Consider the following 24951-nt stretch of genomic DNA (forward strand, 5'->3'; position numbering starts at 1 on the left):
AGTTGTGCTGAGTAAATGTCATAATGAGAAAGAGAATCTGTGAAGCAACCCTCGCCAAGGAATTTTAATGAGCACAATTTTCCAGTTAGTAACATATGATTTAATCTGTGCTAGGCAGGAGAAAATTATATGGCAAATCAGAAGGACTTTTTCAACAAATATTCTCTGACTACACTAAAGCATAAAGCTTCAGTTCTCTTGTATAGAACACAGAACTGCTCCCAGGCAACTTCCAATCATCCTTGTATTTTGCAGTAAGGGTTAAACATCTGTGCTAAGGTGTAAGTCCCTACTTACACCTTAGCACAACACATCCCTATCCTTTTTCAGAATTGGTATGGAATTGGATGACTGCCGGCCCAAACCGGATTTTACATACGGTGTAACAGATGAAGGAACTCATCACAATAATTCTCTAAATTCTAAAGATTGATGATGCCACTTTTTCAAGAGACACAGAAATAAGGGGGTTCCTATCTGTCAGCCTGCAGCAAAAAGTTGCCCCTTGCAAATTTTAGGGGACTGATTTATTAAAAGTCGAGTTTTCGTTTTTTTTCACGATTCAAAAAAAATGCAATGAAAAAATGTGAGTACAAATATTTTTTGGAACTTTGAATAATCACCATTTATTAAAGAATAAAAACCACAAAAAGTCACCAGAAAAAACTCGGTAAGTAAAAATTGCAATATTAGTCAATGGGAATCGTCTGTAATAGCTTTAATTGTGCAGTATATTTATTTTGCTGGTTTATAAAAACATTTGCGTTTTTAGCCTCATTGAAAATGAATAAAACAATGTGATTCTCACTGGTGGGCGACATTTTTATGAGTGAAATGCTATTTTATTCTCTTAAATAAGCCAGCATTAGAAGAAAAAAAAAGTCACACGTGGTTTTTTTTCTCGACCTCGAGAAACGTTAGCAACATTTGTAAATAAGTCTCTAAGGGGTTTATAAACAAATTTTTAACAACAAAATCCTCATTTTTAATGGGAAAAAAAACCTAGAATTTCTTGAGATTTGTATTTACCCCGAGCATGGGAAAAAAATCCGGCATCTGAGGTTGTATATAAGTCAGTGGGAGAGGTCCCTATTCTATTTGGAGGTTTCTGTGGTCTGCACTGGAATTACCCCAAAAATCCGACTATTTCTGACTTTTCGGGCAAAAATCTTATAAATTCGGGCTTTTTGGGAAAAAGACCAAAAAAATTAAGAGATTGAAGAAAAATACCCAAAATAATTCTTGCTCTTTTTTTTCATGTTTGTTCCCGATCTGATTAAATCATGCTTTTTTAATAATAAATATAGTCCAATCATGGATTCTAGTTTGGCCGGATTTCTTTAATTAAAATAATCAGATTTTGATAAATAAGGCCCACTGTGATGAATTTGTTTTTAGAACCAGACATTAGGAATTGCTAGTGTTGAAAGTCAAATGCACTCTCTGTCCATGCAGTGGAGGTAAGTTTGAGGGGAAGGTCTCAGGCTGCCACAGATCCAAATGAGTCCGTGCTCTCTCAATATACTGTTTGCAAGGCTTGCATCCATTTTATAGTAGGGGTCATAAATTCTCTGTATATTAATTTGAGATTTAGCAACCAAACTGTTTGCATAAACCAGGCCCTGCTGAATCATTAGACTTGTGATTCATAGTTTTATTATTGTTACAAAGTTTCCTATAGATACAGGTTCAGTTTGCCAGTCATTTGTTTTCGCATTACTAACAGAAAAATGCTGATTGGCTGCTATGGGCTATGAAACTTCAGCAAGGCTGAGTAATAAAGAATGGCAAGCGATATATACTCCTTGGGTAAATCCTAATCTGCCTTAACCTTAATTTGCTTTGTTATATGCCATAAACTTCAAATATTATTTATAAGATATGTTATAATTGAATGCGTAGAACAGAGCTTCCACCAGAATTAGCGTAATTTTTATGACTTAAGTTTTTTTATGAAATACCCCCAAGTCAGCAAATCCTTATACATTGTGATGTGAGCAATCCCCTACTATAGAGATGAAGTTAAAACGTCTCATCTAAAGTTAAAATATCTTATTTTCTAACTCCCCCTGCCCTACAGGTAACATCTGTTTAAAGGAACAGTAACACCAAAAACTAAAAGTGTTTTAAAGTAATAAAAATATCATGTAGTGTTGCCCTGTACTGATAAAACTGATGTGTTTGCTTCAGAAACACCACCATAGTTCATATAAACAAGCTGCTGAGTAGCAATGGCAGAAATTGAAAAACGGCTAAATGGCACAGGATAAATAATGGATAACAGATAGCATTATGTTCTACAGAGCTTATCTGTTATCTGCTGTGTAAATTGAGTATTTTCTTCTTTGAACAGCTGCCCGCATGGCTACGCAGCAGCTAATTTATATAAAAAATAGTAATGTTACTGAAGCAAACACAGCAGTGCAACACTGCATTATATTTTTATTACTTTAAAACAATTTCATTTTTTGATGTTACTGGTCCTTTAAGGGCAATAAGGCTGGAGGTTTATGCTCACACTTTGTTTATTACTCAGAATGGGTGCCAGAGGATGCCTTTATATAAATAAACTGCAGTTTATGGAGATTATATAAGTAGTTTTTTTTATCTCCAAATATCTTTTTGGAGATAAGTGCTGTTCCTAAGTCATTGCTGTTGAACAAATTTCTGATGGAACACTTTCCTATGTTGTTCATTTATTGATTTGTTTTGTATGCTCATGCCAATTCCTTCTTACAATCAACATTATCATATCAACATATCATATAAGTGCAGTAGTGTCACTAAAGGGGGGCGGGCCTAAGTGCGTGACGCTCAGCCGGGCCCCACCCCCTCCGTATGGCCGCATTTGTCAGTGGCGCACGGACTGCCGGGGAGCCCTGAGGGGGTGCGGGCCCTGGCCCGCTCGCACCCCCTGCTCCCCCGGTAGTTCCGCCACTGTATAAGTGGTTTCTTGCCACTATACTGTATATTTGTCATTTTAAAACACAATTTAGACTTAAAGGGGTTGTTCACCTTCAATGTACAAATCTTATGAAACCACTAGCAATGCTCTCAATGTGTTAGAAAACCCATTTTCCATAACAAAAAGTAAAAATGCCATTGTAAAAGCTAATTTCTATACCTATTAACTCAGCCCTTCTCCTGTCTCTCTGACCAGTTTTCTGAAGTGATGGGAGTGGCCTATTTTGAACCTGACACACCAAGAACTTCCTATATGATGACATCATCATGCCCAGGCTTTGCCCTTACTTGTTTCCTATTGGATGTTGATACTGCCCTCCTCCTAGTAATTTATTGGGTGCTTGTGAACTGTAACCAGTCACATAATTTGAATGGTCATTGGTTGATTACTCAATTGTAATGGCAGAGGTTAACAGACGCAGCAGATAAACAAACCTGCCTTGTAACAAACAATCACACAGCCATGCAGACAAACACTGCAGAAAAGGAAGGAGCAACATTGTTCTCCCAATTCTGGCACTCTCCTTCTGCCTAGACTAAAACTGAATGGAGTGCCAAAGGGGTGCAACCTCTGGGAATAAATACTGGCGTTTCTATATTTTTATCTTTTAATACCTTTGGCATTAAGCATAATGTCAGTTATTTACAAAATTGCAACAAAAACCAGCACTGACTTGCTTAGAAACGTATGTAACTTACACATCTAGCAGGGACAGTAGGGTTGCACCTCACCCTTTTAAAACCAAACACATATGAAATCCACAGCCTGCATGGCTAATTTAGATGCTGCAGACTGAACTGATTTCCGTGCAGCCATGTATCATGCATCTAAATGAATTGCTAATTAGCCATGCAGGCTGTGGATTTCATATGTGTTTGGTTTTAAAAGGGTGAGGTGGAAACCCTAAGTGATTTTGTGCGCTCTCCCGGGGGGGGCGGCAGTAATTTACCTAGGAAAACAATACCTTTTTTAAGTGTTTAAGTGTTCCACTTCTGGAACAAGATTTAGAGCTCTAAATACCAAAAAATTAAAAAGTTATATTTTTCATGATATAGGGATCTATACCAGAAAAATATTTTACTTTATGCACAAAAATTCAACTCATTTGGAAAGCCTCAAGCTCATACAAATAGTCAGCTGCTGAATAATGATTTTTTATGAGGTAAATACACAAAATAATACATGCCCCCCCCCCAAATAATATATTTCTGGAAAGTACAAGTGTCATCTCCCATAGTATCCATTTTAAAAATGATTTCTTTTTTCTCTGTAATAATAAAATAGTCGCTTGTAGTTGAGCCCAACTAAGATATAATTAATGTTTATTGGAAGCAAAACCAGCCTATTGGGTTTATTTAATGTTTACACGATTTTCTAGTAGACTTAAGGTATGAAGATCCAAATTATGGAAAGATCCATTATCCGTAAAACTCCAGGTCCCAAGCACAGTTGAAGTCTCTGCAGTACACAGCCCACACTCCCCCTCCCTCTCACAAACTTGTAACAGTTTCTCTTCAGTACCTGAATGCTGCTCAAATTCCCCAGCACAGCCCAGCACAGGAAGCAGTGGCAGATTGGCAGCAGACATAGCCAATAGGAGTTAAGTTAGCTGCCAGTACAATGTGTGATGTCATATAAGGAAGAGGAAGTGAACACTGTAGTGTTTTTGGGGGTCAGTGACCCCCTCCCAGCACAGGGTCTGTGTGGAACTGAAGGATTAGTACAGGGACACTTCTGAGGTGAATATCTCTTGAACTGTACTTTTTCTGTTAACTATTTCTATGGAAAAGTTTGTTCTATTCACAGTGTCGGACTGGCCCGGCGGGATACCGGGAAAATACCCGGTGGGCCCCGACCCTAGTGGGCCCCGCCGGGCCAGTCCCCCTCTCCCAAACTGTTTTTTAAAAATAAAAAAAAATTCGGCGCATAGTAGCGCCGTTTGCGCATGCGCGCCGAGCGCCGTTTCCGTTTGCGCATGCGCGCCGTTTGCGCATGCGCGATGCGCCGAGCAGGGATTCGCCGAACAAGTAGGTAGCGGGGCCAGAGGGGGGCCCTGGACACCAGTCCCGGTGGGCCCCGGACCCCCCAGTCCGACCCTGTCTATTCATGTGAACTGTTAGATTTGTCATTTTGTTACAAAGGTGAACAACCCCTTTAACTTTCTCTAGCTGGGGAAGCACCAATAAAGGGCTGAAGCATTATTAACTGCATAAACAGCCCTATTAGAATAATAGTTTTTTTTGTGACCTTCTAAAATATCTGTTTCTTATCTTTGGTTTCTTCACAAACTCTTTGTCAGTCAGATTAACTAAATGATCTGATAATCTGACAAGGAAACAGTGCAAAAAATTCAGATGTCACATGTCTTATCAGACTTCAGTTAGACCAGAAGACTGGATGACAACCGGTTTCCACAGAATAAATGAAACTACGGATGCACCGAACTCAGGACTGCTTTTTTCAGCAAGATTTGGATTCAGCCGAATCCTTCTGCCAGGCTGAACCGAATCCGAATTCTAATTAGGATATGCAAATTAAGGGAAATAATGTGACTTTTTGTCACAAAACAAGAAAGTAAAAAATGTTTTCCCCTTCCTACCCCTAATTTGCATATGCAAATTCGGCAAAATCTTTCTCAAAGGAAAAGGGACGTACAACGAGACTCTAATGTAATCAGAATTATAGGTGACTACTGTGCTGAACATAAGGAGATAAAACACATTCTTAACAAACACTGGTACATTTTGGAACAAGACATGGATTTAAAAAAAGTCTTAAGAGAAACACCTATAATCACATATAGGCGGAGTAGAAATCTGAAAGATAGATTGACTCGCAGTCACTACATCAGTCCCCAAAAAACGATGTGGCTAGCCAACCGTACTAAAGGTTGCTATAAATGTGGGTCTTGCAAAGCATGTCCCTGGGTAAATAAAGCAATAAAAATAAGTGGGAGATCAGACATCAAGGAATACATGATCAAGGACTTTATTAACTGTAAAACTACTGGAGTAATTTATGTTATGAACTGCATTTGTGGGATGAGATATGTGGGGAAAACAAAAAGAGAATGGAGACGTCGGATCCTCGAACATGTGGGGGATGTGGTACATAAAAGAAATACATCGGTGGCCAATCACATAAATGAATGTCACGATGGCAATACTGCAGTCATGAAATTCACAGGAGTAGAACACTTTCAATCTACTATGAGAATAGGGGACATCGATAGAAAACTATTACAGAGTGAAGCACAATGGATATACTGGCTTCACAGTAAGTCCCCCAATGGACTAAATGAGGGATTTACCTTTTCCCCCTTTCTGTGACCAGGATACAATCTAATAAACATTTATTCAGGGATTATATCTGTCATTATGACAGTAGTAGTACTGGAAACTAAGACAACTTACTTAATTTAATTACAGTGTGAATTTATGCATGACTTCATTTTAGATTGAATAGGCAGTTGATGCTTCCGCTCCATCCGTTTTTTGTTGGCGACTTGTGTATCGTATAACTAAGCGCAATACTTCACTTACCCAAAGACTATAAGGTCCCCTAAATGTCAGTGACGTATATTGGGACCCAACATACTGCAAATTTTTACTGACATAGTGAGTATCAGTGATGATAAATTACTGGCAAAGCATCAATGATTCCCTATTAGGTGAAGCAATAGTATGGGCACTTCCGCCCTAAACAGGAAGTGACGTCGCGCAACTAGTGTGAGTTTTTCAGACAGTGACTATTTAAAGGATGGAAAGGAGCGGGTCCGACACTTATGCCCCTGACGAAGCTGCCAAGCAGTGAAACGCGTTGGGTGGTGTAGGTGGAGGGTGGTGAGGCTAGTTCCCACGCTTCCCAACGTAGCTAGGCAGAAACTATAGCATTGGGAGGGAATGGTGGGGGGCTCAAAGGTGGCTCATTGGAAGGTGTGGAATACATTTAAGAGCGCTACTGGCATTAACGCTGTGTGAACAGTGAAGTGCATTTAAACATTTGGTTACCACTAGCCTACCTAATCCGCCTACACATTCAGTTTTTAATATGTGTTATTTTTAAGGACATTGTCCTGCACAGCTGTGATTGGAACATGCTGCGTGTGTTTATGTCAGTTTGAGCCTATTTGGTTTTTATTAAGCATAGTTACTATTAAAGGTTAAGTTTTAATATACTGTTGCGATCATAACCTGAACTGGCTGGCTTGCTACATAGTTGCTGGATGGATGTCTAACATTCAATTCAGAGCTTGTGTGCAGTAATTTGTGTTCAAAGGATTCAGGGGTTCGGCCGAATCCAAAATAGTGGATTTGGTGCATCCCTAACTGAAACATATACCAACTATGTTTTAGCTTAAGTACAGTATTACTATACTGCCTATGGTGAGTTCTTCAACTGACCTCATGGCAGCTGCTCACCTGAATTTTGTAGGTATATCATATGGCTATGTTTTCTTGTATAAATTTTATGACATACAGAATTTGTCACTTGCCATTCTGTTTACTTCAGTGTTGTCAATGGCTCTTCTTTGGCTTTAATGAACATCAACTACTCCTCACCCAGGGCAGTACATTGAGGGGCCCATTTACTTAGCTTGAAGGAATAGAGGAAAAAAAACTTCGAATTTCGAATGTTTTTTTTGGCTACTTCGACCATCGAATGGGCTACTTCCACCTTCGACTACGACTTCGAATCAAACGATTCAAACTAAAAATTGTTCGACTATTCGACCATTCGATAGTCGAAGTACTCTTTAAGAAAAAACTTTGACCGCCTAGTTCGTCACCTAAAAGCTACCGAAGTCGCTTTTAGCCTATGGGGAAGTAATCTTTTTTAGGTCCAAGAAAAATCGTTTGATCGATGGCTTAAAATCCTTCGAATCGAACGATATTTGAAGTCGAAGGATTTAACTTCGACAGTCGAATATCGAGGTTTAATTAACCCTCGATATTCGACCTTAAGTAAATTTGCCCCTGAGTATGTGCTTCACCATGTGGGAGGTGAGCTATAAATATATGTATATATATATATATATATATATATATATATATATATATATATATATATATATATATATATATATATATATATATATATATATAAAATAAATAATATTTGAATCTCAGCATTGATGATTACATATAATATACAAAGCTGTGTGCCAATCAGATTAGCCATAATGTTTGATAAGGAAATTCTGCACAATATTTGCACATGGCCCATCAGATTGCAGTGAGGCTGGATAATAATTTTTCCCCCACTGAATGAAGTAAAACTGTCTCATTTTATCAGAGAAAAAGCAGTTAAAAAAGAATAACTGTTCTAAAATAACCCCCAGGCTGCATGTATCGATGGGGCTCCCCCGCCCTTTCGAAGGGCCTGACAATATCAAATAACCACAGCACGTGCCACTACTGATTATTCAAACTACACATTTGGTACCCAAGTGCTTCCAGGAAAAACAGGGGATCCTTATCTCATCTTATTCAGTTCTCTTTTGTCTACTTTTGCCTTTTACATGTCCATGTTAGATTCCTACTTTGATGTAACTATAGCCTATTGCAGGGGTGCCCAAAAGGTAGATTGGGATCTACCAGTAGACCTTTTGCAGGTGATCAGTAGATCTCAAGACACTGTCAAGAAACAAATCCCCCTCTTATTTCATGCTTTTCATTCAGATAATTATTATGTTAAGGTCACACAAGAAATAGATATTTATTAAATATAGCAATATATATTTTCCCATTAATCAGTATTGAAGTAATATTTTCCATGGAACAGAATGCTAACAATGCTTTTATAGATGTAGATCATTATGGGACAACATCACTAAAAGTAGACCTCTCATTAGTAAAGTATGGGCACTCCTGGCCTATTGTGTCTCTGTGTGTATATATGTATATATATATATATCTTTTTACTTTTTCTGAACTAACACGGTACAACACTCCACTACTGCTAGTAACCAACAGAAAGTCATGACAAACCTCATGGCTGTATTTCAGAGCTTTCTGGATAATTGTTTTTTGATAATGGTAAATCACATTTTATAAGACCATCTGTTATAAAGCAGCTATTACAATATGATATAGTTGTTGCTGGCAAAGCTTTAAGTCAGGGAGCATGCTCAGTAGGGGCTACAGGAACTGCTGCCAAGAAACATATCAACTCATGCATTCACTTGTAGCAGCTGTTAAATTTTAGAAATTAAAGAGAAACAAATTGTAGCAATTTTCACAAGATGGCAGCCAGACATGCTAAGCTCCTAGTGGGAGACATGAAAAAAAAAAAATAATAGATTTTTAAAATGTAAATATTAGTTGTAAAAATAATAGTAGAACGCAGCTGAAAAATATCCTTTTATATAGATTTATATTTGATACATGAAACAGTACATTTTTGTAATGGGAACTACCCTTTAAACCTTTTGCTTGGCAGCGGTCGCACTATAATTAATGCCACAAAATAAGAGTTGGATAAAAACATTGAATCTATAGATTCATCACTGTAGTCTTTTTTATGTGTGCAATGTAGATTCTATGTTTTTTCGGATAATGTTAATGGTGAGACTGTACAGGTATGGGACCTTTTATCCAGAATGCACGGCACCTGGGGTTTTCTGGGTAAAGGATCTTTCTGTAATTTGGATCTTCTTATTTTAAGTCTACTAGAAAATCATGTAAACATTATATAAACCCAATAGGTTGTTTTTGCTTCCAATAAGGATTACTTATATGTTAGTTTGGATCAAGTACAATGTACTGTTTTATTATTACAGAGAAAAAGGAAATCAATTTTAAACATTTGGATTATTTGATTATAATGATTATAATGGAGTATACGGAGATGGCCTTTCTGTAATTCAGAGCTTTCTGGATAATGGATCTCATACCTGTACTATGCTATGATTAAACTTCCAACACAAACATACAAGAGATTAGATTCGAGAACTGCAGAACAAAAACCTTGAGCAGCTTGAGCTTTAAAAGTATCCAAAAATGTATATGCAGATCAGCGCCTACGGCAACAGAGAAAGAAACAGAAAAAAATAGTGCAATATGTTGCCGTAGGCGCTGATCTGCATATTAATTTTTGGATACTTTTTTTGTGCAGCTGAAAGACTGTGGGAAGATCGGCCAGAGAAAGTGATTTTAAAGGACTTTTTTCATTTTTCTTAATTATTCTCTGTTAATTGTAGCTTGAGCTTTAAAAAGCATATTATACACAGACTGAGAGCCCTAGTACTAAAGTAATGCTCAACCTTTTAACTATAGAAACAACTCTTTTTAATTAACTGGATTATGTAGCATGTGTCTCTTAATAAAGGTGGTTTTAGCAAGAATGTGTAAAGGAATAAGATTGATGTAGCTCCTCTTACTGAGAAAAATAGAGATTTGGTAGAAATTTGACACCAGTGGTGTAAGTAGATGTTAGTGGGCCCCAAAGCAAATTTTTAGGGTTACCAACATATTCATAGGTTGTCCCCCCAACAGCCCCAGGGTCTGCTTCCTTTGTACTTATACCCCTGATTGGCATCTAAAGACAGAGAGTTGAAGTGAAGAGTTTATTTTTTTTAAATTGGTCTGTCATTTCCCTTACAGGAACAGGAGAGAGTGGAAAGAGTACATTCATAAAGCAGATGAGGATCATTCATGGAACAGGATTCTCTGAGCAAGAGCGAAAGTTTTATGCCCGGTTTGTCCACCAAAATATTGTCACCTGTGCACAGTCCTTAGTTGGGGCCATGGAGACTCTGCAAGTGCCTTACACCATAGAAAACAACCAGGTACTATTATGTGGTGGGAGGTATGTTCTATAGACTTTAGCACTGTTCTATAAAACATAAGCTTGAATCTTCATAGATTATCTCAGTCTCATGTCATGTCATGCTGGGAGTTCCTCAGACACAATCTGGATTTGTGACAATATAAAGAGCAGCTTGTTTGTGTTGTACAACCCAGTATAATGATGTAGATCATGTGGATGATTCTTCACCTCTCATTGAAACATCTATAGTTTAGACAGAGCAAGGTTTCCTAACCTAAGGGTTGCCATCTTGCTTATGGTGGGTCACTAAGATTCACCTCACATTTGCTAGAAAACTTGCTATCAAACACTAAGGAGCATATTTATTATGCTGTGTAAAAAAACAGAGGGAGAATACACCACATATAGCCAGGCTTCACCATGTAAAGAACGGTGTAAATTGCTTTTTTTTTAGAGTGACTACCACCGAAATCAATGTAAAATAAAGGCATCCAAACTGCCGTTCGCATGGCATAAAATTACACATGCCTTGATACATTCAGCATTTATTTTACACAGCTTTTTACACCATTCAAGCTAAGGAGAAAAGGCACAGTCTACACAGCAGATAAAAGATAAGCTATGTAGTATATAATGTGATTTTGCAGAACATATCTGTTATCTACTGTGTTACCTGTGCCTGAATAGCTGCCCCCATGGCTACACAGCAGCTTGTTTATATAAACTATAGTAATGTTTCTGAAGCAAACACAACAGTTTTACCAGTGCTAAGATAAAGTGGACCCTAGCAACCAGACTGCGGAAACTGCGAACTGGAGAGCTGCTGAATAAAAAGCTAAACAACTCAAAAACCACAAATAATAAAAAATGAAAACAATTGCATATTGTCTAAGAATATTGCTTTCTATAGTATACTAAAAGCTAACTCAAATTTGAACAACCCCTTTAAAGGATTGCAGGTTATTTTCTTCTGACACCAATTTGTCAATTTAAAAGTAGATTTACATTCTGGAAGTATTGTTAATCTCTTTGGAAAGCTGCATTGATTTGGTTAGATCTTATTCGTGTACAACAATAGGACCTGTAAAGCAACTAAGGGAAAGATTATGTTAAGGAGATTTAACTCTCTGGTTCATCCTTTTAGTTAGTTTGCTGTACATAGGGGCAGAATTATACTGTGGTGTAAAAAATGTCATCACCATATAAAAAATTACATAATTTTTTTACACACTTTTTCTTTGAGCAACTTCCACCAGAATTACTTACAAAGGTCTGAAGCAGTGTAAAATAAAACACACCTTGATAAATTCACCATTTATTATACAGTTTTTTGGTAATCGGTTTTACAAAGTGTGGTGTTACATACAATACAATTACATACAAATGGCTTGTAGATGTCAATGTGCTCAGACATGCTGTTCATACTTCTTGGACATCTTAAAAGTGAAAGTAAAAGTTACTGTTGTATAATGGCTGCATGACTCTGCTAATCAAGCACTGTTATACTCGCCTCATCTTTGGCTACCCAAAACATAACAGATTGACGAGATGGCTTTTCTACCTCTGCAGCAGCCTGCACCTATTCTTCCAAACCCTGGTGAGCCTACCATACCTTTTACTGCTTGGATCCGTATGTTTGAAAATTACATTATTGCTGCTTGACAACGGGAGATTTCTGCTGCTAGAAAGCGTGCTTTACTTATCCACTGCCTGGGAGCAGAGGGACAGCATATAGTCTATACATTACCATTACCTGATGATACTTATGAAACTGCTCTTACTGCTATAAAGAATTTTTTTTGTGCCAAGAGTAAATGTGGTTGCTGAAAGATATAAATTCCGCCAATGTGGACAACGTAATGGCGAATCCATAGAACAATTTGTAACAGCTTTGAGAGAGCTGGTTGTAACCTGTGAGTTTGGGAATCTAACAGATGAAATGCTAAAAGAGACCAAATAGTGGAAAAAACAAACTCACCTCGCATTAGAGAGAGACTGCTCCTAGAGCAGGATTTAACCCTTGCAAAGGATATTACAGTTTCTAGCCAAATTGAAACAGCAGAGGCAGAGGCTACAACTCTCAGTCAGGAAACTGCTGGGAATGTACAGATTGTGAATTCAGCACTGTGGCCTAATAATGCACAGGCAAAATACAGTGCTAAGGAAAGGGATTCACCTACACTGCAAACCGTGCAGCAAATACAAATATAAAATACTGCTTTCACTGTGGTTCAACACAACACACTACAAATCTTGTACATGTCCTGCAAAAGCTGTACGGTGACGCAAATGCACAAAAGAAGGACATTTTGCTGTAGTTCTGCTAAAGATGTTCATGAAGTCACTACTACAAATGTCACAGTATTAAGTGTGGATAAGGCTGGTACATTTATTATAGACAAGTTTATATGCACTGTCAGTGTCAGTACTGCTTCTGCTGACAAGGGACACTCCATTAACCTGATGCTTGATACAGGTTCAGCTGTTTCTATACTACCAAAGGATATTTTCTTGAAATACTTTGCAAAAGATCCGCTTGTTGCACCTGCATTGAAACTGGCCAGTTACTTAAAGGATCCAATCCCTATGCTTGGTTGCTTGCCAGTGACTGTAGAATTAGAATCAAATACTGCAAAATGTGACTTTTACATTATGAATAAGGGTGCTGCTATACTTGGAAGGGATCTCTTTGCTGCATTAAATCTACAATTAGTTGACGGTAGGGTTGCCACCTTTTGATAAAAGTTCCACCGACCGGTGGAGGGGGTGGAAACAAAGGGGCGTGTCGCGACTTCAAAGGGGCGGACCGTGATGGCAAAAGGGCCGGGGCCACATCGTGTGATTGGCTGGGGAGGATCGTGACATCAAGGGGGCGGAGCCTCAGCGCTGCAATTGACAAGAAGCCGGCAAAAAAGGTGAGTTTGGGGACAGGCCACAGGCTTTTGTTAGGTGTATTACAAATTTACTGGCAGCTACATTGCTGGTAAATTTGTAATACCAGCCCCGGCCTTGGCAGGTGTTTTAACCGGCTAGGCCGGTAAAATACCGGCCGGGTGGCAACCCTAGTTGACGGTCTCATTACTACAACACCAGTGCCTGCCACACAGCCTGTGTCTAAAATTTCACCACAAATCAACACTTCACTGGGCTGTGCAAAGAACTTTGTACACAAAGTTAAGTTGAGACCAGATGTAAAACCAGTATCATTTCCTGATTCAGCATAGGAAAAACTTGCTATTGATATTGTCGGTCCTTTTACACATCAGCTATAGTAATAAAATTTCTGTCTACAGTCTTCAGCAGAGAAGGTAATCCAAAGGAGTTAATATCAGACAACGGACCACAGTTTGTCTCATATGAGTTTGAATCCTTTCTGAGAGAGAGGAATATTGTGCATAGGAAATCTCCAGTGTATTACCCACAAGCAAATGGAGAAATCGAGCGATTCAACAGAAGTCTGAAAGAAGCACTACAGACAGCAAATCTTACTAGGAAATCTTGGAAAGTATTTACAACAGAGTTCCTACATAACTACAGAGCAATGTGCCATGCTACAACCTAATCATCTCCTGCTGAATTATTACATGGCAGAAGGATGCGCACTAAGTTACATGTTGCAGACATCAAACTTCCACAAAATACTGTGCCTACAAAATCATCTACTGCTGACATTGTGAAACGTCACCAAGCCAAATGCAAGACTTATACTGACAGAAAACGTGGTGCAAGAGAAGGATCCTTAGTCAGAATTAAGAAACCAGGAATACTGAAACAAGGACAATCTAAATTTACTACACCACTTGAAGTGAGACGCCAGCGAGGACCATACACATATGAAATGTCTGATGGACGCATATGGAATGCAAGTCATCTTGCTCCTGTTAGATATGACTTTGGAGAAGCTCCATTTAATGAAGGACATTTTCCTACTCCTGATGACAACTGCAATAGGCCTGAAGAAAGTGAACCTTTAAGCGTACTGAGAGAATCAGTAAACTACCTGCATGGACCCAGGACTATGTGATGTGAATAATGTATCTTATTGCTTTAAGATGCATTGTTGTTGTTGTTGTTTATTACATTTGCCCAAATGCTTTCCTACTATAGGGGGAATATGTGGTGTTTATACAAATGGCCTGTAGATGTCACTGTGCTCAGACATGCTGTGCATACTTTCTGGGCCGCTTAAAAGTGAAAGTTACTGTTGTGTAATGGCTGCATGAGTCTCTGCTAATAAAGCACTGTTATACTCTCCTCATCCTCGGCTACCACAAACATAACACACGGCACAATAAATAGGCACATTAATGTATAATGGTTGCTTCTTTTTGCCTGCCTTATCCTAGACTTACAGGTAAATTGTATAATTTCTAATGCTATTTATTTGATCTAGAACGGTGCGGCAAAGGTGAAAATAAACAGATTTCTAGAAATCTTACACTGTCAGCAAGAAAACAAAACATTTTTTTAACCAATTATTTTATTGCTCTCACAGCCTTACAACCCCAACCAATGTGCATCTTTATGTAAAACAGATTACATTGCTCAGCATTCCTATTACCTAAGCACTTGCTTCATTTCCAGTAGGAGGAGGTAACATTTTAGGTAAGGCCCTGCTTAGAATAACATAAAATATATAGGCACCTTTCAATGAACACACCTGCTTTAAACTGATTTGTCTGCAATGTGTTATTAGACTTGTTGCAAATGTTTAAATGTATATTACAAAACACCCAATACCTTGTCTCTGATAACTTCTTATGTTTCTTATACATCTTTCTTGCTCTTTATTCCTTCAGCTAAATGGAAGAATAATCCGTGAATTAGATGCATTTAGAATCCAGAAGATTGAAGAACCACATGTCAAAGCCATTAGCAAATTATGGAGTGATACTGGAATCCAGAGATGCTATGAGAGGAGGAGAGAATTTCAGCTACTAGACTCAACAAACTAGTGAGTTAATAAAAAATATAACCTATATCCTCTATGCACCAAAATATTACCTGTGCATGTATTGTACTACAATAAGTGAATCTCCTGTTTGTTCAGAAAACCAAGTGAACAAATAGAAATTATGGCGTACCTAAATCCTACTACACATGGCTCACCATCAGTAAATCTCTTCCATGAGAGACATTCCTGACCTTGTAGGTACCGGCTTGCAGCTTGTTTATATATTGCCGTACAGATATTCCAGCCTATAAGGTAATAACATGCTCATGAAAAATGTCCAATGGCCCAATAATTCAATCTTCTTCCTAGTCTTATATGTGCTGTAAATTTGGTAAATCAATCATTTGCATTCTGATTTCAGATAACCTTTAAATATAGTTTCAACCTTAGCTCCTTAACATCTGGGTATAAATTTCAGTGGTACAGATCTGGATGGATGGAGGCTAAGGAAAATTTGATTTGCCAGTGTTATTGCCAGATGATAGGAGCTCTATATCTTTCTTGTCCGACTTCTGTTCCAATGTATTTGTACAACCATCAGTTGAATAATGGCAAAAATTATATTTTTGTCATCAGTGTTGGCAAATCAGAAATTATACACATGTCCAAGCGTCTAAGGGGCAGATTTACTAAAGGGCAAACTACTGCTGGCGAAGATTCGCCAGCATTACAGTTTTCAGGGACTTTGCAGATTTACTAACGGGAGCAGGCGTCACTTCGCTAGTGAAGAAGATAGACGCTAGTGGTGATTCGCACTCTATCGCCAGGCGAATTTTCGCTTTGGCGAATGGACGTTACTCCTCAAATTTACTAAGATGCGGATTTTACTGAACGTTACCTTTTTTGCCAGACTTGCCTACGCCAACTCAGACCAGGCGAAGTGCACTAGAGTGCATAGATCTTCCTCATTCTTCTGTTACTTACATCATATTTTTTGTGGAAAAAGTTTCTAAATAGCTATAAATAGTGAAAATTCGCCAGGGTTCAGCACCCTGGACGCAATTTAGCATTTTAGTAAATTAGCAGTCTGAGCGAATTTTCGCTTGCGAAGTGTTGCGATGGCTGCAAAGCCGTCACTGGCGAATTTACGCTGCTTAGTAAATTTACCCCTAAGAGAGTGTTTATGGGTTTTCAATGTGTTGGGTATTTATAAGTATTGGGAATACTAAGCTTAGAATCTAAGCTCTCATAAACTGAGCCCTCTCCCTACTGTCTTCTAACAATTTTTAATTGTAACTGTGAAACATTTTTGGAGAAATGATTGTCTGTATATGTTAACATTTTGGTTTTGTATTTGTATCTATTTAGTCTGTAACACACTGTGAGAAATGATGGGGCTATATAAATAATAATAATCATAATAATAATGCCTTCAATAGAACAGGTCAACTGATTAATAAATAAAGGCCAGGGCTTTGTTGAGGCAGGCAAAATACTGTGTCTTCATCAAAAACACTTGGAAGCATCTAACAATGTGCCATTATTAGAATAACACACCACTTTATCATTCAAATATTTTTCAAATAAACAGTTGATTTAATAGGCTAACATTGACTTCGGTAGCTTTTAGGTGGCGAACCAGGGGGTCGAAGTTTTTTCTTAAAGAGACAAAGTAAAGGAGTGTTTCTGGGACTGCTGATGTCTGCCCCAGCTCTGATACCCATTCACTAGTGATGGGTGAATAAATTCACCAGGCATGGATTTGCGGCGAACTTCCGTGTTTTGCCGGCAGCGGATGTTTTCATGAAACTGCGGCAAAAATTTGCAGCGTCAAAGTTATTCGCCCGCCCGTTAACTTTAGTGCATTTGGACAAAGTAGTCGCACATATAAAAATTGTCGAAACAGGACAGATTCGCCCATAACTACCTTTCACCCATGTGCTTTGAGCATGCAGACAGGGCCGAACTAGGGGTAGGCAGAGTAGGCACGTGCCTAGGGCGCAAAGCTGGGGAGGGCGCCAGACACGTACCGTCTCTGCCTCCCTAATCCGGTCCCCTCTCTGCCCTTTTGCATTCCCGTTTGTTCTGTTGCACATGCGCATCTGTTCTTGCTGGTGCACTTCTGGTGCGCATGCGTGTTTGTACGCGCTGGTGCGCATGCGTGTCTGTAAGTGCTGGTGCTACTCGCGTTGATGCGCATGCGTGCACCTACTCTCACTGCTCTGCATGCGTGTGCCTATTTGGCGCAGTTGCTGGCCAGGTTGCCTAGGGCGCCTGGCCGGCCAGGCCCGGTACTGCATGCAGAGAAGGGGAATTATCTTTAGTGCACTAAAACTGGTGAATTTCTGTTTAAAAAATAATCACTACCATTAAGATGGATTTAAAAAAACCTTTTTAACTCCTTCCCTGAGTTCCTCCTTTGCATACACTCAGGGAGAGTCGCTTGATTTTTGTATCTCTAGTGGGGCTAGGTGTAGCTCTTCCAGTATCTATAATTCAGGGAGACACCCTTTACACATTGTATCAAGTTCCTCCTCCATACTGTCTAACAATCATATTAGTCATGAGTATTTAGCTACACCCTTACAGATATGTAATGGAAAATAATAATGATAATAGGGAATAATTGAATTAAAATTATAAGGGAAATTTTAGGTAATTTTATTATAACAGGGAATAATTACCTCTAAATATAGCTGTCCTTATTGAAGGAAACTATTGCAAGAAATTATAGCATTATAAAGATCATTGAGAACTTCAGGTTATAGAAAAGTTATACAAAGATTCAGTGTTGCATCTTTGTTTTCTTTATAACAGAATCTGTGCCAAACTGGCAGACCTTTATTAATTTAAGTACAATAGTTTGCAATGGGTGAGAAGAAATATTTATGTTCTGTGCCAATTTGCTTTCAGTATAATCTTTGTAGTTGATATCACATGCAGCAAATAGCCCTGTGGCTAGTGAAATCAATCAGTTGCATCTGCTGGCCTCCAGCCCAATTTTAGGGTTTGGTCTTGGTGTGGGCAAATGCAGTGTAAAACATTTTACATCGAAATACATGGTAAACGTTAGCATAAAAGTTGGCTTATTTCTTTGTTCCTTTGTAGTCATGGAAGTATGTATTTTTGTTTATACCAGACTATTACTCAAATTTACACTGTTACTTTATAATAATAGTGTTAGAATAACTGGTGAAGGCAGTGGGAAATTCTGGCAGCAAAGCATTTTTGTCATTTAAAGTAAAATAAAATGCTGAATAAGCAGTTTAGACTCTGTAAGCACAATTTTATACCCAGCTACGCATAAAGCTTTATAACTACATGTGGTTTTCCAAAATGTTCCATGGCAGTACATTCTTTGTATAGTTCACTGCCATAGTTAATAATCATTAATATGTCCCTAAATATGAAATATCTAGCACCTTCACTTTTTGCTGAATAACAGAATGCTCTGCATAAGGAAACCATTTAAACTACATGAGACAAATAAATCAATATAATGTATTTATCTGTTATTTAAAAAAAATGACTGATATACACTTAATACTATAAAAAAGAATTCTTGAGGCATAAAATCTTCATCTGCTGAAGCCCCAAGATGTAGATTTTTTGGGGGGACCCAAAAATGTAGATGTTAAATGTGTGTACATAAACAGGTCATGAGACCTTTTGTGACCTGTTAGATGTGGTACCTTTAATTACGCTATAGTCTCCTTCTGCAAAGCACTTTGATGGTGACTGCAATTCCTTTTCTGATGGTTTTAGCTCTGTGTCTGGAGTTAGAGGTGAAAGGCATGTTGTGGTGGTTAGTGTAATATAGTACAAAGGGGTTGTAATGGTTCTAACACTTTGCATGCTGCACCTCTTTAATTAATTAGCCCCAGAATCCGCATTTTTCATTCCCCCATTTCAACCTTGACATGTATGTATCATCATTCCTTGCCAACTGAACATTTTGAGGTATACAGGAGGTGTACTTGGAGGATTCATGAAAATACCTATCTGAGTACCAGATATGTTTGATACAAAGGCCTTATTTGTACCTAACATGGATAAAGTTAGGCAGTCTTACATGGTCTTGTAGTTAAAGCCAAGTAGAAGAGAGTCACATATATGTCATAGTATTAAAGAAGTGGAAGGCAGATTGCTCTGTATGGTGATGGATTTTGTTTCTTTCCTTTTTTAAAAAGCTATTTGTCTAATTTGGAGCGCCTTACACAGGATGGGTACCAACCTACAGATGAGGACATTCTCAGGATCCGAATGCCAACCACAGGAATCAATGAGTACTCCTTCTCAGTGGAGAATATGAACCTTAGGTAAAAGTCCTTCAATACAGTATGTCTTGTATCTGCTTACTATGTCTCTTATCTACCTTTAACTGTTTCTGCAGAATGGTGGATGTTGGTGGACAGAAATCAGAGCGCAGGAAGTGGATTCATTCTTTCGAGAATGTGTCTGCTCTCATTTACTTGGCATCTCTGAGTGAATATGACCAACGATTGGAAGAGAACTGCCATGATGTAAGAAGCCCATCATTTCTAATTCATTTTTAGAAACTCTGTATGGAATCACATACAAAACCACATTTGGTTTGAGAGGTGAAGGAAAAATATTTTAATACTGGGCAGTCATTTCTTGCAGTCTTAATTAATGCAGATTGCTTGTTAATTTTTCATTAGCATTTTATTCCATGCAGTTATCATGTACTTTATTTGTGAGACATTGGGGGTGGGGGATTTCATTGCTTTTCTTTTTTTTTGGCTTGATAATTTTATAGGGCTCAAAATAGTTTTTCTGCAAAAATGGCTTGTGGCTTGCCTGTCACCACATGAAAACATCTGGAAGTCCTGACTCTAAGGGGCAGATTTATCAAGGGTCGAATTTTGAAGTAGAAAATACTTCGAAATTCGAAATCGTATGACTATCGTACTCCGATCGTACTTCGAATCATACGATTCGAGCAATTTTATCGTACGATCATACGATTTTCTTTCGAAACCCAAAAACTTGGGTCCCCATAGGCTAACAAAGCACTTCGACAGGTTTAAGTTGGCGAAGTATTGAAGTCGAAGTTTTTTTAAAGAGACAGTACTTCGATTATCGAATGGTCGAATGGTCGAATAGTCGAACGATTTTTACTTCGAATCGAAGTCGAAGTAAATTTGAAGTCATAGTATCCTATTCGATGGTCGAAGTATCCAAAAAATTACTTTGAATTTCGAATTTTTTTATTTTGAAAATTCCCTCTAATTCACTTCGACCCATGATAAATCTGCCCCTTAAAGTGTAAATATAAAAGGAAAAAGCAACCTTCTTGATTGAATGTCAACCACTTTGTTTCATAGAATCGCATGAAGGAAAGCTTGGCCCTGTTTAGAAACATTCTGGAGCTGCCATGGTTTCGGGAAACACCAATTATCCTGTTTCTTAATAAAACTGACCTACTAGAAGAGAAGATTGTCTTTTCAGATCTGGCTGACAACTTCCCCAGATTTAAAGGTTGGTTTTACTTTGTTGAGAACAAGATACATAAATTATAATATTGTGTTCTTGGCTGTTCTTTCTCTTTTTTTGTTGGCTGTTCTTTCTCTTTTTTTCTATTTATAAAGCCACACATATTATGCTGTGCTGTAGAATTGAAGATCAATGTTTACCACACTTAAAGGGCACCAATCATCACTTAAATCATTTACTAAGTAAATACACTATGTGAAAGTTAAAGAAATCTGATTTTTAAAACTGTTAGAATTGTTTGTATAATATAAATCATCTATTCCTTCTGCAAGATCTCCCCTATCTCCACTGCAGTTCTAGCTGAGGCAGGCATATTGGATTTCACTGGCTCCTCCTACCTATATGTTCCCAGCCAACTGTAGCTCTGAAATCTCGCACATGCTCAGCTGAAATTCCTTGTTGCTTATCAACCCTTCTAAGCCATTTTCAAATCAGCCAAACCTCTGTGTTAGCTGCTGTTCAGTAGTGCTGCCACCTGCTGGAAGTTAGTGTGTGCCCTTCATTTGCATAATGACATCACCAGCAGGGGACAATATAGGGAAATCTCCTGATACTTCTAGTGGAGGAATTAACGAAAACAAGGCATTCTGGGTAGAATACTCAAGGTAGTGTTACAATCTGAGCATGCTCCTGAAATCTGCATATTATAGTCTGTTATAGTCTCAGTATGGACTCCCTCAGTGAAAGAACCCATTTGACAAAGTAACGTATTTTTTTTTTTTTTTAAAACCTGCAGTTTTTTCAAAAAACTATATATGTACTTTGATTAAATGTGTTTAGCTTGTACAGGTCAGATTGTTAATATGTGTTTGATTTTGGCTGTGATAGGTGCCCCTTAAGGTCCTCATAGACGCAAAGATTTTTCTTTGGTAAATGACCGATTCTAACTATTTTTCATCCGACATCTGAAATTGATCGGCCAGGTTAAAATATTTTCATTGGCCACAGTCAAATCTACTGGGTTTGCAGGGCCAAGCAGGCAGCTACCCTCAGTTTTCCGGACTTCAATTAGACAATATCACTTGAAATGGTCTTTTTAGTTGATGGACAAATCGTACATTTAAAAGATCGTTTCAAGATAATCTTGGTCTCACGATAACGAAAAGATCTTTTAAAAATCTTTACATCTATGGCCAGCTTTAGACAGTATAAAGCCCTGCCTTCTTAAGCTTTAAGTCTAAAACCAAATCAGTATATCTGTCCACAAAAAGAAATTAGGAAAGTGTTTAGGCTGAACAGATGGATTACGACATTTGTCTGCTGTGTGTTTTGGTGCAAAGCAAAATGACCGCCCCTGCATTCTCCCATAGTAATGTATATTTCTTCAACCTTGCAGCAGCTTTAATGTATGTGCTTTTTAAAAATAACCTTATGTTACATAACAAAGTGATATAATATATGCAAGAGGGAAGTGACAATTACTGGAGAAAATGACATGACTGGGAGTAAGAATAGTATCAGAGAATCTATTTGCCAAAAGTGTTATGAGTAACACAGTAGCTAGACTATAGGAGATTAACAGGCTATTATTAATTCTAATAATGATCTTAAATGCTGTTTTTTTTTATTTGTTCCCTATTATTTATGTTCTGTGTAGCACACCCGTGAGTGTGTTATGAAATTGTGCTAATTGGTATGATCTTGCAAAGTATACTGGTGACACCCCAGATCCAGTGAACAGGCAAACAAGAATGGCAATGCAACAGGCACAGCCTTACTTTATTAAACAGCTGAAGCTGTAAGAAAAGGTTAGATATGGAGTAAAATAGATAACGTATTACTGTAACAACAATGAGATTTCAATAAGAATAGCCCCAGCATAACCCTGGAGTGCACACCTAAGTTCCCCCCCCCCAACAAGTTGCCAGCTGGATATAGTGTACACCGGTGGGGGGCCCCTTGTGATGAAAGCAATGCTGTCAGCCTTACTTACAATCCTTGCAAGTGGATGAGGTGGCTGTGTAATCCCTAAAGTCACCTCAATAGCTTTGCAGGTTCACTGAAACACTCTTAGATGATGACTGTAATAATGAGGGAGACACATCTGGGCACTGTGGAAACATCCAGCAACTTAGGTGCTCCTCTGTCCATAGAAGCCACAATGTCTCACAGATACAATATGAATATTAATCTCCCAAAATGGCAAGGCAGGGGTTAAAGGTGACTCACAGTTCAAAGGGAATTCTGCTTCTCCTCTCACTGTAACTTTGTCCTGATCAAATTGGCTGGAAGGCCACAACCCAGGATCACACTGGCTACTGGGACCTTGTGCACTTTCCCTCCACGGAATAACAGGAACCAACTTTCAGCAAAACTGCAGTGTCTTCCTCTGCAGATTAGTGACAGCTTCTCTTTCTGGCTAATCACTAAAACTGGCTGCAACACAATTGTCCCAGTCACCAAGTCTTCCAGCATAGCACAGTCCTCCTTGCTGGTTATTTCCCCCTCCTCTTCCAGTTCTCTGGGCTGGGCTCCTATTGGCTGTCTCCGTGCACTTACTTTAGCAAGGGCTTGTTGGAAATGTAGTTCTTAAAGGAGAAGGAAACCCCCTGGGCGCAAAAACCCTCCCCTGTGTTGCTTCCCCTCCCTCCTCCCCCCTGGCCTACCTGTCCCGCTGGGCAAATGCCCCTAACTTGTTACTTACCCCTCTGCGCAGGTCCAGTCCACGGAGTTCACAGACGCCATCTTCCTTCTTTTTTAACCCCAAGCAACAGTTCTGCCTCCAGAAATATCAAACGTTTGCAGTCTCTGTTTTATCACATCAGGGGAGCAATTTAGTAATCCATTGTCCATTAATACTAATTATAGTCCCGCATTATAATGTTCAAACAGTCTGCACACATAATAGGGTGCTACATCTGTATAGTAGCAACATATTTTTTGCAGAGATTGTTCATCAGCCTCAGTGGATCTGGAGTACTGGTACTTAAAAAATATAAATGCTTACTGTAGCTTAAATGAGCAGATGTCCTAACTAGTAACATATACACTTAATTGCTTCAGTGCAGTGCTGGCTTTTGATTACCTCTATGGCTCTTACAACTTTTCCACATAACTCCAGTGATTTTCGTTCTTTGTTAACCCATCTTTTACTGTAACAAAATTGAGTCAAGTTTAAAAGCCCACAGGTCAGTTGGGTTCTAGGAATCCTGATGTTTGCTTTCTTCTGTTTTGGTATAGGTAGTTATGCTATAAATAAGACATAAGACTCATGAATATGATCAATGTTATCGATGTCTTTTGTTGCATACTGAGGACAAATGTAGCTCAACTAAAAAAATCTGAATTGTGTGATTAACAACCCAGAAAAAAGACTGCAACACCCTTTTATTCCATGGAGCGTTGCTGTAACGGCTGTCACATTCTTAAAATATCACTGAAATTCTCACCTAGGCACTGAAAAACTTGTTTCCCCAGTTTGCTAGCATGGGACAGGGACCTGACTGATATATATAGACAAATTTACTTTAAGAAAAGTAGTGTGCAAAAAAGGCACAATGCTCCCTTAATTCTGCAATTTCTGAATTGCCGCAGGTCCCAGGACTCTGCTTGTAGCACAAAGACCTGTGGCTACCCCCACAAATATAATGCAGTCTGCTTTCGACAGTGCTGTATTCATAAAGGGTAGAAGGGGGTTGCATGCAGGCGTCCTGTGTTCTACCTTGCATGCCATTCAGCCGTGCAAGTTAGGGAACAGCAAAGAACAGGAGGCCACAATGGGGCCCTTTCCAGTGCCTGCTCTATGGCCTGCAAAGCCTTGTGTTCTTCACACTAGATTTGTTTCTTTTTAATTTAGCTCAATGTG

At 38.6% G+C, this 24951-nt stretch overlaps 1 protein-coding gene across 1 annotated transcript in view; it reads left to right on the forward strand.

Moving 5' to 3' along the window:
• LOC108706887 (guanine nucleotide-binding protein subunit alpha-11) overlaps nucleotides 1–24951 on the forward strand; it is a 33143-nt gene that overhangs the window by 6048 nt on the left and 2144 nt on the right. Inside the window, exons 2-6 of the mRNA XM_018243671.2 lie at nucleotides 10570–10754; nucleotides 15535–15689; nucleotides 19820–19948; nucleotides 20023–20152; nucleotides 20978–21131. Coding sequence (XP_018099160.1) covers nucleotides 10570–10754; nucleotides 15535–15689; nucleotides 19820–19948; nucleotides 20023–20152; nucleotides 20978–21131 — 753 coding nt within the window. The remainder of the gene's footprint in view (nucleotides 1–10569; nucleotides 10755–15534; nucleotides 15690–19819; nucleotides 19949–20022; nucleotides 20153–20977; nucleotides 21132–24951) is intronic.

Source organism: Xenopus laevis, chromosome 1S (assembly GCF_017654675.1).
Source record: "Xenopus laevis strain J_2021 chromosome 1S, Xenopus_laevis_v10.1, whole genome shotgun sequence".
NCBI classification, from domain to species: Eukaryota; Metazoa; Chordata; class Amphibia; order Anura; family Pipidae; genus Xenopus; species Xenopus laevis.